We start from the raw sequence: 16347 nt of genomic DNA, 5'->3' as shown, positions 1-16347 counted from the left end.
AGGGACTGTTGGGACTGTGCGTACAGCACTACCAGGCAACAACTAGCGGTGTTGGAGCCCAGGGACAGGTGGAGGAGGAGGTGGTGGAGGAGATAGGAGGGATTGCCACACACACAGCAGGGGAACAGCTGACGTTACTGAACCCCAATAACAGAGGAGGGACTGTTGGGACTGTGCGTACAGCACTACCAGGCAACAACTAGCGGTGTTGGAGCCCAGGGACAGGTGGAGGAGGAGGAGGTGGAGGAGATAGGAGGGATTGCCACACACACAGCAGAGGAACAGCTGACGTTACTGAACCCCAATAACAGAGGAGTGACTGTTGACTGTGCGTACAGCACTTCTGGACAGCAACTAGCGGTGTTGGAGCCCAGGGACAGGAGGAGGAGGAGGAGGTGGAGGAGATAGGAGGGATTGCCACACACACAGCAGGGGAACAGCTGACGTTACTGAACCCCAATAACAGGAGGGACTGTTGGGACTGTGCGTACAGCACTACCAGGCAACAACTAGCGGTGTTGGAGCCCAGGGACAGGTGGAGGAGGAGGAGGTGGAGGAGATAGGAGGGATTGCCACACACACAGCAGGGGAACAGCTGACGTTACTGAACCCCAATAACAGAGGAGGGACTGTTGGAACTGTGCGTACAGCACTACCAGGCAACAACTAGCGGTGTTGGAGCCCAGGGACAGGTGGAGGAGGAGGAGGTGGAGGAGGTAGGAGAGATTGCCACACACAGCAGGGGAACAGCTGACGTTACTGAACCCCAATAACAGAGGAGGGACTGTTGGGACTGTGCGTACAGCACTACCAGGCAACAACTAGCGGTGTTGGAGCCCAGGGACAGGTGGAGGAGGAGGAGGTGGAGGAGGTAGGAGGGATTGCCACACACACAGCAGGGGAACAGCTGACGTTACTGAACCCCAATAACAGAGGAGGGACTGTTGGGACTGTGCGTACAGCACTACCAGGCAACAACTAGCGGTGTTGGAGCCCAGGGACAGGTGGAGGAGGAGGAGGTGGAGGAGGTAGGAGGGATTGCCACACACACAGCAGGGGAACAGCTGACGTTACTGAACCCCAATAACAGAGGAGGGACTGTTGGGACTGTGCGTATAGCACTACCAGGCAACAACTAGCGGTGTTGGAGCCCAGGGACAGGTGGAGGAGGAGGAGGTGGAGGAGGTAGGAGGGATTGCAACACACACAGCAGGGGAACAGCTGACGTTACTGAACCCCAATAACAGAGGAGGGACTGTTGGGACTGTGCGTACAGCACTACCAGGCAACAACTAGCGGTGTTGGAGCCCAGGGACAGGTGGAGGAGGAGGAGGTGGAGGAGGTAGGAGGGATTGCCACACACACAGCAGGGGAACAGCTGACGTTACTGAACCCCAATAACAGAGGAGGGACTGTTGGGACTGTGCGTACAGCACTACCAGGCAACAACTAGCGGTGTTGGAGCCCAGGGACAGGTGGAGGAGGAGGAGGTGGAGGAGGTAGGAGGGATTGCCACACACACAGCAGGGGAACAGCTGACGTTACTGAACCCCAATAACAGAGGAGGGACTGTTGGGACTGTGCGTATAGCACTACCAGGCAACAACTAGCGGTGTTGGAGCCCAGGGACAGGTGGAGGAGGAGGAGGTGGAGGAGGTAGGAGGGATTGCCACACACACAGCAGGGGAACAGCTGACGTTACTGAACCCCAATAACAGAGGAGGGACTGTTGGGACTGTGCGTACAGCACTACCAGGCAACAACTAGCGGTGTTGGAGCCCAGGGACAGGTGGAGGAGGAGGAGGTGGAGGAGGTAGGAGGGATTGCCACACACACAGCAGGGGAACAGCTGACGTTACTGAACCCCAATAACAGAGGAGGGACTGTTGACTGTGCGTACAGCACTACCAGGCAACAACTAGCGGTGTTGGAGCCCAGGGACAGGTGGAAAAGCAGAGGAACACAATGTAGGCCGAAGCCTGAGAAAGTCGAAAGGGAACCTTTAACCCCCCCCCAAGGCGTTTGTAGCTGAAAGAGCCAGCTTGTGCAGCACAAAAGATGCAAAAGGAAAAGGTGGCTCTTTTCATCATGCTCCTTGCAAACACAGAACTAAACACTTATAAAATGTGTCCCCTGAAACCGTGAAACCGTCCCGGAGGTGGGACTTTCCTTCGTAATATGACGCAGCACAGCCGTCATTCCTCCCCCCCGGGCGCCGCGCCCCGGCTCCTCAGCGTAGTTTGATTCCGTCCCGGAGCCTGCGCTGTTATGTTATCCCTTGGCCAGGCACACTTAGCGCTGCCCATCTTCTGACATCATTTGGTGTCAGGCTGGCTGCGCCTGTGCGGCCGCGCTGGCCGAGAGCCCGCCTCGCAGTGTCTTCTGATTTTATCCCACTGTGGGCCTGGGATCCATGGCCATGCGCAGTGCATATCCTCGCCTCTCACTCCCCTCCCTACGGCTTCTTAAGACTGTGCGGTGTCACGGCCGTGGCATGCTATTAGGGACCAGCTGACACCGAACAGTCTGAAGAAGCCGTAGGGAGATGAGTGAGAGGTGGAGGTTCAGATATGCACTGCGCATGTCCATGGATCCCAGGCCCCCAGTGGGATTAAATCAGAAGACACTGCGAGGCGGGCCCTCGGCCAGCGCGGCCGCACAGGCGCAGCCATCCTGACACCAAATGATGCCAGAAGACGGGCAGCGCTAAGTGTGCCTGGCCACGGGATAACATAACAGCGCAGGCTCCGGGACGGAATCAAACAACGCTGAGGAGCCGGGGCGCGGCGCCGGGGGGGAGGAATGACGGCTGTGCTGCGTCATATTACGAAGGAAAGTCCCACCTCCGGGACGGTTTTACGGTATCAGTGGACACATTTTATAAGTGTTAAGTTCTGCGTGTGCAAGGAGCTAAACCAAAATAGCTACCTTTTCCTTGTGCAGCATTACTGCTGCACAAGGAGGATCTTTCAGTAACAAACGCCTTGGGGGGGGGGGGGACAGATTCCCTTACATTTCAGTTGTTGTGTCAGCGTGGCGGTCGCAGGACACATTGCCAGCTACACAGCTGGGGATCAGCTGACGTTACTGAAACCCAAGAACACTGGGTCGTATGTTTTGACTGTGCAGACGGCACTTCTGAGCCTCAACTGGCGGTGTTGGAGCCCAGGAATTTAAGTTCAGGTGGTAGAAAGATGAACACAACAGGAGACCTGGATAACGTATACAGTGACCTAATTATTTAATCAGGAGGAGGAGTGGCAAATTCCTGCGAGATCCAGGCCTTGTTCATTTTCAGGAAAGTAAGCCGGTCAACGTTATCGGAGGATAGTCGCATGCGACGGTCAGTTAGTACACCACCTGCAGCACTAAAGACACGTTCCGATAATACACTGGCCGCAGGGCAAGACAGCACCTCCAATGCATACTGGCTTAGCTCTGGCCATGTATCCAGCTTTGAGACCCAAAACTTGAAAGGGGAAGAGCCGTCTGGGAGTACAGCAAGAGGGCAAGACATGTAGTCTGTCACCATCTGACGGAACCGTTGCCTCCTGCTGACTGGAGCCGTCTGTGATGGTGTAGACTTTTGTGGGGGGCACAGAAAACTGTGCCTCAGTTGGGCCATACTGGTCTTGCCTTGGGCAGAGGCACTGCTTCTGCTCCCTCTTTGTGCAGAGCCTCCACCACTGCCTGGACGCACTGAGCTGCTTTGGAATGCACTAGCAGCACTTCTCTCAGTTGGAATGGAGAAGATGATGGAATTGACCAGTGTGTCTTGGTACTCCCGCATTTTTCGCTCCCGGTTCAACGGTGTGATGAGGCTTTCTACGTTGTCCCGGTAGCGAGGATCGAGGAGGGTGAACACCCAATAATCAGACATGTTGAGAATGTGGGCGATGCGGCGGTCGTTTCTCAGGCACTGCAGCATGTAATCCACCATGTGCTGCAGACTGCCAACTGCCCAAGAAACGCTGTCCCCTGCTGGAGGCGTGATCTCTGCCCGCTCGTCATCACCCCACCCTCGCTGTACACACTGAGTGCTGGACAATTCGGTAACTCCCTCCTCTGGACGGATGTCTTCCTCCTCCATTGACTCCTCCTCATCCTCCTCACAAACTGTCCCCTGCCTACGCGTTTGTGAGGAACCACGTGGCGCTGACTGTCCAGTAGATGATGGAAATGGTGAATCCTCATCCTCCACCTCTTCCACAACATCATCCCTTAGCGCTTGCAGTGATTTTTCAAGCAGGCAGATAAGGGGGACAGTCATGCTGACTAGGTGCATCATCTGCACTCGCCATCCGCGTGGAATAATCAAAGGGACGCAAAACCTGGCAGACGTCATTCATAGTGGCCCACTCTGTGGTTGTGAAGTCTGTACGGCGCTGAGTGCGACTTCTTTGCGCCTGAAGCAGCTGGTACTCCATTACAGCTTGCTGCTGCTCACACAACCGCTCCAACATATGTAACGTGGAATTCCACCTGGTAGGTAGGTCACATATGATGCGATGTTCCGGCAGGCGGTGTCGGCGCTGCAGAGCCGCAATGCGTGCTTTTGCCGTGCTGGAACGCCGCAAGTGAGCACACTCTAGGCGGACCTTGTGCAGCAGTGCATCAAGATCCGGATAGTCCCTCAAAAAGCTCTGCACGACCAAATTGAGCACATGTGCCAGACATGGGATGTGAGTGAGGTTGCCGAGGCCCAGAGCTGCCACCAGATTTCGGCCATTATCACACACTACCATGCCTGGCTGGAGATTCGCTGGCACAAACCACACATCGCTCTCCTGCTTGATGGCATTCCAGAGCTCCTGCGCTGTGTGGCTACGATTCCCCAAAAAAATTAATTTCAAGACGGCCTGTTGACGTTTGGCCACGGCTGTGCTCATGTCGGTCGTAACAGGTACACGTTCATCATGGGTCCATGTGGAGGTGGACTGTGACGGCTCCTGCAGCGATGATTCTGAGGAACTGGTGTAAGAGGAGGAGTCAATGCGTACAGAATGGATTCCTGCAATCCTTGGAGTGGGCAGGACACGTCCTGCGCCACTCGCACGGTCTGTACCCGGCTCAACGACATTAACCCAATGGGCAGTGAGGGAAAGGTATCGCCCGTCCATGTTGACTGGTCCACGCATCGGTGGTGAGGTGGACCTTGCTACTGACGGCGTTCAGTAGCGCGTGTTTTATGTGTCCCTCCACATGCTTGTGCAGGGCAGGGACGGCTTGCCTGCTGAAGTAAAAGCGGCTGGGCACATTGTACTGTGGGACTGCCAATGACATCAAGTCACGGAAGCTGTCAGTCTCCACCAGCCTGAATGACAGCATTTCCAGTGACAGAAGTTTGGCAATGCCTGCAGTCAGAGCCTGTGCTCGTGGGTGGTTTGACGAGAAAGGCCGCCTTTTCTCCCATGCCTGTACTACCGATGGCTGTAGACTGGGCTGGGAGTGTGTGGATGACTGGGAAAGTGGTGCTGCGGGTGGAATTACAGCGGGTCTCTGGACAACAGGGCCAGAGGTTCTTCCACGGCGATCCTGGGAGGAAGCCGAACCAGCTGCGTGTGAGCTAGAGGAAGAGGCAACACGAGCTGAAGAGGTGGTAGCTGCCGCTGTTGGTTGGCCTAGCTCTTCAGTGTGTTTTTCTAACTCCGCCGGGTGCCTGTTGCGCACATGTTTCCACATGTTGGAGGTATTGAGGTTGCTGACATTTCGACCTCTTTTGACTTTTTGATGACACACCTTGCATCTGACGTAGCAAATGTCATCTGCAACTGTGTCAAAAAAGGACCAGGCACTGCAAGTCTTGGGAGCGCCCTTTTTGGCTTTTGGAAGAGACATGCTCCTAACGGGTGCCAAAGCGGAGGCTGCAGGATCCGCAGTCTTCCCCCTCCCTCTCTGGGCCGTACGGGGAATCTCTTCCTCAGAGCTGCTCCCACCACCTTCCTGTCCCTCACGCCAAGATGGGTCAAGGACCTCATCATCTACACTACCCTCTGCCCCCAACTGCTCCTCCTGGGTAGTCTCAGCAGCAGAGCACGCACCAGTAAGTGGCACCTGAGTGTCATCATCAGCTGATGCGGCCTGCGATGTGGTGACCGGAGCCACTGGCCACCCGCCTCTTCAGAGGAAGAGAGAAAAAGCTGTTGGGCATCACTGCACCCTGCCTCTTCTTCCATTTCTCCAATGCTGCTTGGCTGGCCCCCTGTTTCCAAGCCAAGAGATTCAGAGAACAGAAGTAGAGACGGCTCCTGTCCTGGGCTCTCTGTCTGCCTGGGCAATTTGGCAGGTGGTGAAGAGATAGATGGCTGCTCTCCAGTGCTCTGTGTCTGAGAGGATGTGGCACTAATTGAAGTTGATGCATTAGCTGCCATCCATCCGACAACGGCTTCAATTTGGTCTTCACGCAGCAGCGGTGTACGGCGCTCTGACACAAAGCTGCGCATGAATGACTGTTGCCTGGTGAAAGTGGGTGCTGATGAGTCACCGGTGCCCGCAGCAGGCACAGAATCCCCACGTCCCCTCCCTGCTCCACGCCCACGCCCACGCCCACGTGCCTTACTCACTGCCTTCTTCATCTTGGTTGACTGATAAAGATAAGCAGAAAAGTACTAACGGCTTTGTGTGCTTATTCCTGAGCAACTCCTCCTAACAGGTATAAGAAACACTAATTTTCTAAAGTGTGGACTAGACTTTAATATGAGCTAATGTGGCCTACACAAATGTAAAGTGGTGTAACTGGTGTGTTTGGTGAACTTTATTATTTATTTATTTTTTGGGGGCTGAACTGACAACGGATAGAGCTGCAGTCACACGGAGACCATGCAGACAGACGTAAACGGCGCTGCAAGGCCCAAAAACCCTCCTCTACGTTATCCTATGTAGTGTTTTTCCACAAGTTAGCTGGAGACGGGTGGAAAGACACTAATAGGATTTTTTGGAAAAAATGTGCAGCAGCCTGCACTACTTAAAACAAAATGAAAATTAATTTGGCGGTATGACGCAGTGAAGAACCCTGAGCTGGAGACAACCAGGCTATGGCTGCTCACAGACTACAGGGCGAGCTGCAGTCACACGGAGACCGTGCAGACAGCCGTAAACGGCGCTGCAAGGCCCAAAAACCCTCCTCTACGTTATCCTATGTAGTGTTTTTCCACAAATTAGCTGGAGACGGGTGGAAAGACACTAATAGGAATTTTTTGAAAAAATGTGCAGCAGCCTGCACTACTTAAAACAAAATGAAAATTGATTTGGCGGTATGACGCAGTGAACAACCCTGAGCTGGAGACAACCAGGCTATGGCTGCTCACAGACTACAGGGCGAGCTGCAATCACACGGAGACCGTGCAGACAGCCGTAAACGGCGCTGCAAGGCCCAAAAACCCTCCTCTACGTTATCCTATGTAGTGTTTTTCCACAAATTAGCTGGAGACGGGTGGAAAGACACTAATAGGATTTTTTTGAATAAATTAGCAGCAAACTACACTACTTGAAAAAAAAAAAAAAAAAGAACAGTATGAGGCAATGAACCACCCTCCCTGAACTGAATACAACCAGCTATGGATGGCCTATGTGGCTGCACTCAGACTAGAGAGTGGGCTGCACTCACACACACACACACAGACCTTGCAGATCGCTGTGAAAACAGCGCTACAAGGCAAAAGCAAGGTGAATAGTAGGTGAACACAGCGGTTGCTAAATTAGCCTTTGGAAAGCACAAAGAAGCAAATCGCTATCTCTAAACTGTCCCTCAGTCAGCAAACAGCGTCCTGTCACTAACTGAATTCACAGCAGAGTGATCGCAAAATGGCGCCAGCGACTTTTAAACTGCATCATGACATCATTTCAGCAGCCAATCACAGCCTTGCCAGTAGTTTCATGCCCTCCATGCTAAACAGGATGTGCCCACACTTGGAATCATTCTCATTGGCTGAATTTCTGCATTTTGAATCTTGGAACTTCCGATTCCGGTATCCGATACGCGGCAAGTATCGGAATCCCGGTATCGGAATTCCGATACCGCAAGTATCGGCCGATACCCGATACTTGCGGTATCGGAATGCTCAACACTATCAATGACCTATCGCAAGGATAGATCTTCAATATCTTAGTAAAGGCCAACTCCTGTGAGCTGGTTTTATATGAGGTCATACAGACCTGGTGTAGTGTGCTCTGTATTCTACAAGATTTGGTTAGCCTACTGAAGAATACAGCACAGCTTCAGATTGTAGAAGGCGGCTCAGCCACTCGATAAAACAGGTGTTAAATACATTGATAGACAATCACTGCATGAAATGCTGAATTCACTCAAGAAAAATGGCAAAAATTAAAAAAGACAAACGATTCATGAAGGACTCAAATGAGGAACCGTGATGATTTAGCTACATCATAATTGCAAACTTTTCTAAGTTGCTCTCTGGGAGGATTGGAAAATGCATCTTGCAAAATGCACCACAATTTTTTATTTTTGAATAAATACACCCCATCCTCACAGACCAAGCCATCATGCAGGCTGTGCATCCTTTCTCTCATTATTTACAGCCAGGAGAGCTGCCTTACTACAGGTTATTACTGCAGCACCCTCGAGATATGCCTACTTTTCTAGGAGCCTAATGTTTTTGGACAAATGACAAGTATGAGTTACATAAATCTGAACTGTGTTTTTTTAAATTTTTTAACAAACCTTTGGAATTGTGGCACAAAAGTGATAAATAAACACATGTACACACACCCTTGATGGGATATTCCCAATGGCATGCCACTAATAGCAGCAGTCGACGCGGTTACAATGGGGCCTTGAGTTAGGATACAGGGCAACCACTGCCCCTCCAATCACCTGGTGTCTCAATTTCAACTTTCAATTTCAGGATTCAGATACAGTTGAAATCAATGGTGAAATAAAGAGCCAAAGGCTTTCTACTCCACCATTCAGTATGAGCATCTGCGTCTGAGTGCAGCGCCATAGTGAATGGAAAGGTATGGGGGAGGTGGGTAACTGTGGGAGCCAACACATTGTGTAGGTGGAAGTATACTGTGGGGTGTGTGACTGGGGGCTTCATACTGTGTAGACGCACTATAAGGACCTCATACTATGTTGTAAGAGAGGATGAGATCGCGGTCTCCAGGGAGCGCTGAGGATGAGGCCACAGGGAGTAATATGGTTTAAAAGCTGTTGGGTCCGCTGCAGATCCAGCCGTGTGCCCTCATGAGAGGGAAGGAGAGACAAGTTGCGAGTGACCACTGTCAAAGGAGCACTCAGGACACGATTTCAAAGGGCACTTTCATTATTTCACAGCGCGTTTCGACGGCCAGACGCCGTGTTCATCAGGTGGCAAGATCTTGTTTTGTTTTTTTTTTGTATAATAATAATCATAATAATACGTGTCCCACTTCCTGTTTCTAAAGGTTTTGAGGTATGCCCTTCTGTGACCCCACCTGCTCTCAGAAATATTTTCTTTGGCTGGCGGCCCAATTAAGAATTATGCTATGAGGCATCATGATTTCTACATACGTCCCTGGTTATTCTGAGCAAGTTTTCACCTACCCATCATATCACACAGCATCTGCTCTGTAAATTTTCTCAATGTAAACCTATGAGAATCACATCAAGGCTCTCGGAGAATGACATAGAGAAAGCGACGCTGTGTGGCCCGAGTCGTCAGACTGCCAGTCGTGTGCTACAAAAGGAGGCCGGAATGGTGCGGATAACCGGAGAAGGCGACGATTGGTAAGTAGATTTTATGTCACAAGGGAAATGTCAAATTAGAAAAAAATAAAAAACAAACGAAGAATTATCCATCAGAATAAGCATTATATGCACATACATACCTCCCCCGCCTGCAGAGCCGCACACTGGCTATATGGCTGTACTGTGCTTACAGGACCTGTGGTGATGTCACAGTCATGTGATCTGTCACATGTGGGAGGAGTCAGAGACCACTTTACCAGGAGGCTCAGCGTGAGCTGGTTGTCATGGTGCTGGATGAATGGATTTACCTGATCAGGGGGATCGTGTCCTGTGGGTTTTCGGCACTTGGATGCTGGACGTCACTTTCCTTCCTCTGTTCCTTTTTCTCTTATATCACTTTTTATACATTTTCTATTGTAAGCGTCATCATTTTGTTCTTCGTCATCAGTGCATTCCTTTGGTCAATGTGTTTTTTTCCAGGGCATAATTACATCTATCAACTTCAGTGGATGTGAAGACCCCAGACCTAGAAGTGACTGATTTTATGTGAGGGAAAAATCAATGCATTAACACCTGCAACAACTACCACAACTGAGATAAGTTACTACTTACACATAACATTATATATATTAAAAATGTTGAACTCTGTGTGATCAATCTAAACGTTATTGTAGCATTTGGAAATATGGACATTTTTTTCTCTCCGTTAATCTCTCCGGAATGTGAGCAAACCTGTCCTCTTCATTTCCATAGTCATTCTAGCAGCCATTACGTATCTCCAAGTAAAGCTAAAGAATTGAGTCGGAGCACAAGTTGGTATACACGCAATGTGTAAGAGCATGTTCACATTGTGGCCATTTAACAGACAAAACCCAAGATATAAACAAATAGAGCATATACTCTGCAGTAGGTACAGTAATAGCCATCCCACCACGACAAGGTGCACCCAAACGTATCCTATCCTCTCCTAAACCTCCCTTCAACTACTCCCCCGGCAAGAGACTTTTGCAGTGATGACTCATGGAGGGAAAAGAGATGTCCTGTTCCTACACAGAGCTTAGAAGGATTCAGCTCGTCAGTTTTTGATCACTTGATGTTATAGACCTAATAGAAGGAAAAGAATTAGCTGGATAGAAAGGCAAAATGAGCAATTGTAAGTACACAGTGCTATATAATATGATGATTGCAATATATCTAATATATAATTGCCTAGAATACTACTTCCTGCAATTTGTGCCAACTTCCGTGGCTTTGTCCGGAGCTAATGTCCGGAGCTAATGTCCGGAGCTAATGTCCGGAGATAAGTGACGTCACCAGTGTCCTACACCCAGGCAGAGCACAGGGGCCCCAGGCAGCATATGGGGCCCCAGGCAGAGCACAGTGGCCCCAGGCAGAGCACAGGGGCCCCAGGCAGCATATGGGGCCCCAGGCAGAGCACAGTGGTCCCAGGCAGAGCATGGGGCCCCAGGCAGCCTATGGGGCCCCAGGCAGAGCACAGTGGCCCCAGGCAGCATATGGGGCCCCAGGCAGAGCACAGTGGTCCCAGGCAGAGCACAGTGGCCCCAGGCAGAGCACACACCAAATCGGAGGCCGAGCGGCCCCGCCAACCAAATCGGAGGCCGAGGGGCCCCGCCAACCAAATCGGAGGCCGAGGAGCCCCGCCCACCAAATCGAAGGCCGAGCGGCCCCGCCCACCAAAGCGGAGGCCGAGGGGCCCGGCCCCGCCCACCAAAGCGGAGGCCGAGGGGCCCCGACCACCACATCGGAGGCCGAGGGGCCCCGCCCACCAAATCGGAGGCCGAGGGTCCCCACCCACCAAATCGGAGGCCGAGGGTCCCCGCCCACCAAATCGGAGGCCGAGAGTCCCCGCCCACCAAATCGGAGTTCGAGGGTCCCTGCACACCAAATCGGAGGCAGAGGGACCCCGCCCACCAAATCGGAGGCCGAGGGGCCCCTCCCACCAAATCGGAGGCCGAGGGTCCACACCATCCAAATCGGAGGCCGAGGGGCCCCGCCCACCAAATCGGAGGCCGACGGGCCCCACCCACCAAAGCGGAGGCAGAGGGACCCCGCCCACCAAATCGGAGGCCGAGGGGCCCCGCCCACCAAAGCGGAGGCCGAGGGTCCCCGACCACCAAATCGGAGGCCGAGGGTCCCCGCCCACCAAATCGGAGGCCGAGGGTCCCCGCCCACCAAATCGGAGGCAGAGGGACCCCGCCCACCAAATCGGAGGCCGAGGGTCCCCGCCCACCAAATCGGAGGCCGGTCCCCGCCCACCAAATCGGAGGCCGAGGGTCCCCACCCACCAAATCGGAGGACGAGGGGCCCCACCAACCAAATCAGAGGCCGAGGAGCCCCGCCCACCAAAAGTAAGTGCGGCCCCAAAAGTAAGTGCGCCCCCGGGTGCAAAAGTAAGTGCGCCCCCGGGTGCAAAAGTAAGTGCGCCCCCGGGTGCAAAAGTAAGTGCGCCCCCGGGTGCAAAAGGAAGTGCGCCCCCGGGTGCAAAAGTAAGTGCGCCCCCGGGTGCAAAAGTAAGTGCGCCCCCGGGTGCAAAAGTAAGTGCGCCTCCGGGTGCAAAAGTAAGTGCGCCCCCGGGTGCAAAAGTAAGCGCGCCCCCGGCCCCGGGTGCAAAAGTAAGCGCGCCCCCCAGTGAAAAGTGCTGCTGTAAAACTGGTAGCGCTGTTCAAGCACCATGTATTTCCTTCAGGAAATGCCCATCTAATATATAATTGCCTAGAATACTACTTCCTGCAATTTGTGCCAAGAAAGAACATACCAATATACATAGTTATTGATACATATTATTTATTATTTACATTATTGTTCTTAAGCAAAGAACCGTTGTTGTGGCATTTGCCACAACACGCAAAGTTGTTGTCTGATGTCTTTCATCACTCCCCTCATAAGCATGTTCATGGATCCTGTGTAACTGTACCTTAAATAACAAGAATTGTCAAGAGCTGGTGAGTGCAGCCATTTTTTGTTCTTTCTTACTATTATTTATTAATTGTATTATTCTTACATTTGAATAAATAAAGTATATATGGATTCTAGACTCCCGATTCTTTAGAATCGGGCTGCCATCTAGTTAACAAGATAAACATTTTGTTGGGAGTGCTTCTTTTAGAAAAGCGATAAATATTCAGATCATCAGCAAAACGGGTATTTTTTGTGCTTATAAAAGGCTGTGAAAATTAGGATATAACCAAACACTGTCAACAGCTTGGCGCAGGTTTCGCAGATAACTACCACCCACATTCTGACCAGGGAGTCCATCCCTGCTCCTCTGCATAGGTCAATACAAGTAACCAAATCAGAAGCCAATACTGTTTGACATACATGATCATTTTTTTCAGCCACTGTGCCAACCAAATCAACAGAGAGACTCATTAATTGACCAGTTCAGTTCATTCGTACCTAGATGGTGTCCATTCTCCAGCAGATACCCCACACCATGTCCTCTTGGCCTTCTGGAACAGCAGATTATAATAGTGGCAGGAACTGGTCCAGTATTTCATCTAAGTAGAATTTTGTGCAGCATCAATTGTAATGTCAGAAAGAGTATTCAGCTCGTGGCATTGACACATCGAAGTGGACAAGCTTGGCCTCCTCAAGTTTGGAAATCATTACATTTATGAACAAGAGTCAAGCTTGGCTCTTGTAATGATTGTCACAGACCTCGGTTGATGCCAGTGATTAGATCTGCTAATGGTCCAGTGATACCAATGTTGCTGCCTGCCTGTTCATCATGTTCCGTACTGTACTGTGTGCTGCTAGGAACCCTGCCTATCACAGGATCAAACCTGAAACAGCTTCCAAAAAAGGGATAATTTTTTAGTGACTAAAAGAAGCCATTGGTTCTTCATGGTCCTTACTGTCCTTCTGCCCCAGGGAAGGAACTCCTGCCCTAAACAGGAAAAATTATTTAAAAAAATGTAAACGTCTTTCAAAACATGTTTTTTTTTCACAAATAAAAGAAACCATGGCTTTCGCTATATACAATGTATGTATCTGTTTTGATTATGCAGAGCTAATATAACACAAGCTGCTGAAAAAGTTAATGCTGACTATGACAGAAACGAGTCAGAACACACATCGTTCTGTATAACTGATTGCTAGAGATGGATTGAGTAGCTGAAGACCAGTACAACTACTTATAATGACCATATCCACAACTGAAAGTGCTTACAATGAATACATGAGCATTAGACCTAAACCATATAAGCAATGCAGGTTGCCTGAAACTGATAAATAATAAAGTCACTTAAATTATTCAGATATTAAAAAAAATACTGCCAAATTAAACTAAAAATGGAAATATATGTGAGGCAAAATATTTCTATAGTATGTATTGTGACAAAGTGCTGGAGGGGAGATATGTTTCACTGATACTATTAGCTTCAGTGATTTGAAACCCAGAAGTGTCCTCCAGCACACTATGTGTTGAGAGAGGTTAATCAGCCATTTTAGGGGCTGGGATTTTGTGGACAACCCTAGGGTGGGTGGGAGGTTGCCCACCTTATCTGCACCCCAAGGTGTGGTCTGGGGTCTAAATAGTTGGCCTCCTGAGGCATTCAAAGTTCAGAGTGTCGGGAGTAGGTAGCTCCAGAGAAGTGTTTTGTGTGTGTTAAGCTGTACTGAACATGGTAGTTATATCCTGAGCAGGAGGATCCCTGCAACTGCAGAGATTGTATACCATTTTGCTTTGTTTTCTTGTTTTGCCCAAAGGGCCGTGTTTATTTTCACTTTGCATTGGTTTATGTCACATGTATAATAAACCAGTGAAAGTTTTAAAGAGGCAGTGTACCGATCTACCACAGTTGATCCTAAAAGTGTGGGCAAGATCCCCAGGAAGCAAATGTGACAAACCACATGTCCTGGGTGAAAAGACTATAGGCATGGAACAGTGGTCAGAGAAAATGGAGGAACTGGTCAAGCACTTGATCCTAAGTCAGCAGCAGCACTGGGAGCAGTAGCAAGTACAGCAGAAGACAAATAAACTCTCGATGCAGCAGATCCAACAGCAGCAACTGCAGATGGAGCTCCTGGCAAGGGATGTCTGCAGCAGAGAAACTGCCCCTCCCATGAAAGGCGGTAAGACAAGATGACCCCATAGGATGATGTGGAAGCATTTTTGACCCTTTTTGAGATGGTAGCAGAGTGGGAGAAACTACCACCAGACCCTAACTGGTAAGCTCCAGAAGTCTTATTGTGACCTGACCTTACAAGATGCCCTGGAATATGCCACTAAATTTGCCACTGAACTAAAAACTGAGATACTGGCTTGCTCAGGGGTGACTATGTCCGAGCGCAAAGGGTCCACCACTGGGCCTATTGAGGTGATAAACCCCCTCGTTCTCAAATGTTCGATTTGCTGCATCTGGTACAGAAGTGGTTTCAGCTGGAGTCCTCCACCCCAGCCCAGATGGTAGTGTGAGTACTAGTAATGGAAAGATTTGTCCACTCCCTTCCCAGGGCAGTGCGGAACTGGGTTGCCCCCAGGGTGATCCACAAAATGCGGATAACCTGATTGGCCTAGTAGAAAGGTACCAGGTGGTCGAGAGGTCCCTACTATGGCTAGTCCGAACGAAAGCAATTGTTACCATCCACCTCTTGTGTCTCCCTTTTTCCTCATAGTCTGTAAGCTTGCGAGAAGGGCCCTCATTCCTCTTGGATTCTATTTTGAACTGTGATTTTAGTTAAGCTGTAATGTCTATTGTCTGTACAAATCCCCTCTATAATTTGTAAAGTGCTGCGGAATATGTTGGCCCTAAATAAATAAAATTATTATTATTATTATTATTATTATTAAGCTGGGTGGTGTTAGATCCCCATACTGGGGCACACAGAGGGAGCCCGAATCCCAAAAGAGGGGTAGTAGAGCCACCACTGGGGGAAGTCAGAGGTTCCAATGGGACACTGATTGGTTGCCAAAGGCCGCTGGTAAGGACTCGCTCTGCTGGAGATGAAACGGCCCTGGTCATATACAGAATTGGACCGCCCAGTGTCCTATGAACAGATGGATTGTATCGTGGGGAGGCACTGTTCATACTATGCCTACCCATCCTACAGTGTGAACTATCAGCACGGTGAGGGGCCACAGACATGTCATGTAACAATAAATGGGATACTGGTATCAGGACTCTTGGACTCGGGGAGTTTAGTGACCCTGGTAAGGGTCACACTCTCCCACCAGTTGATCCCCGTAAAACACGTGGGCGTCCACTGTATTAATGGGGACACAAAAGGACTACCCCATTGTCAAAGTCTCATAAAAACAAACTGTGGGGCTGAGACCCATGAGGTCGGGGTGGTTAAGGACCTACTACTAATAGGGTGACTCAGACAGGAGCTTGTTCCACCATGATGAATCCACATTGCAGTCACAGGCGGTTGAGTTCCCCCTGTGTGTCCTTGCTGCTGATGAGGACGAGACGGCGACCAATGAGGCCGAGATTCCTGAACTGGGGGTTTTGGGATTGCTCAAATGTGGGATCTTACTCTAAAAGGGGCACTTGACAATGTAAATGTGATACATGGGGTCGCGCAAGAGTCAGGGGGCTGACAACAGGTTTCCCCATTTTAAATGAGGAGCTGCTATTTTGGGTCATTAAACTATGAGAGGAAGTGGTAGAGAAGTTGTTAGTACCGGGTCCCTCTAG

At 50.4% G+C, this 16347-nt stretch overlaps 1 protein-coding gene across 1 annotated transcript in view; it reads right to left on the bottom strand.

Moving 5' to 3' along the window:
• Positions 1–16347, bottom strand: part of LOC143767543 (uncharacterized) — a 45759-nt gene that overhangs the window by 12798 nt on the left and 16614 nt on the right. Inside the window, exon 8 of the mRNA XM_077255955.1 lies at positions 9826–9975. Within this exon, the coding sequence (XP_077112070.1) occupies positions 9826–9975 (150 nt within the window). The remainder of the gene's footprint in view (positions 1–9825; positions 9976–16347) is intronic.

This window comes from Ranitomeya variabilis, chromosome 4 (genome assembly GCF_051348905.1).
Source record: "Ranitomeya variabilis isolate aRanVar5 chromosome 4, aRanVar5.hap1, whole genome shotgun sequence".
NCBI classification, from domain to species: domain Eukaryota; kingdom Metazoa; phylum Chordata; class Amphibia; order Anura; family Dendrobatidae; genus Ranitomeya; species Ranitomeya variabilis.
The sequence above is the reverse complement of the archived record's forward strand: the minus strand, read 5'-3'. Positions and strand labels throughout refer to the sequence as shown.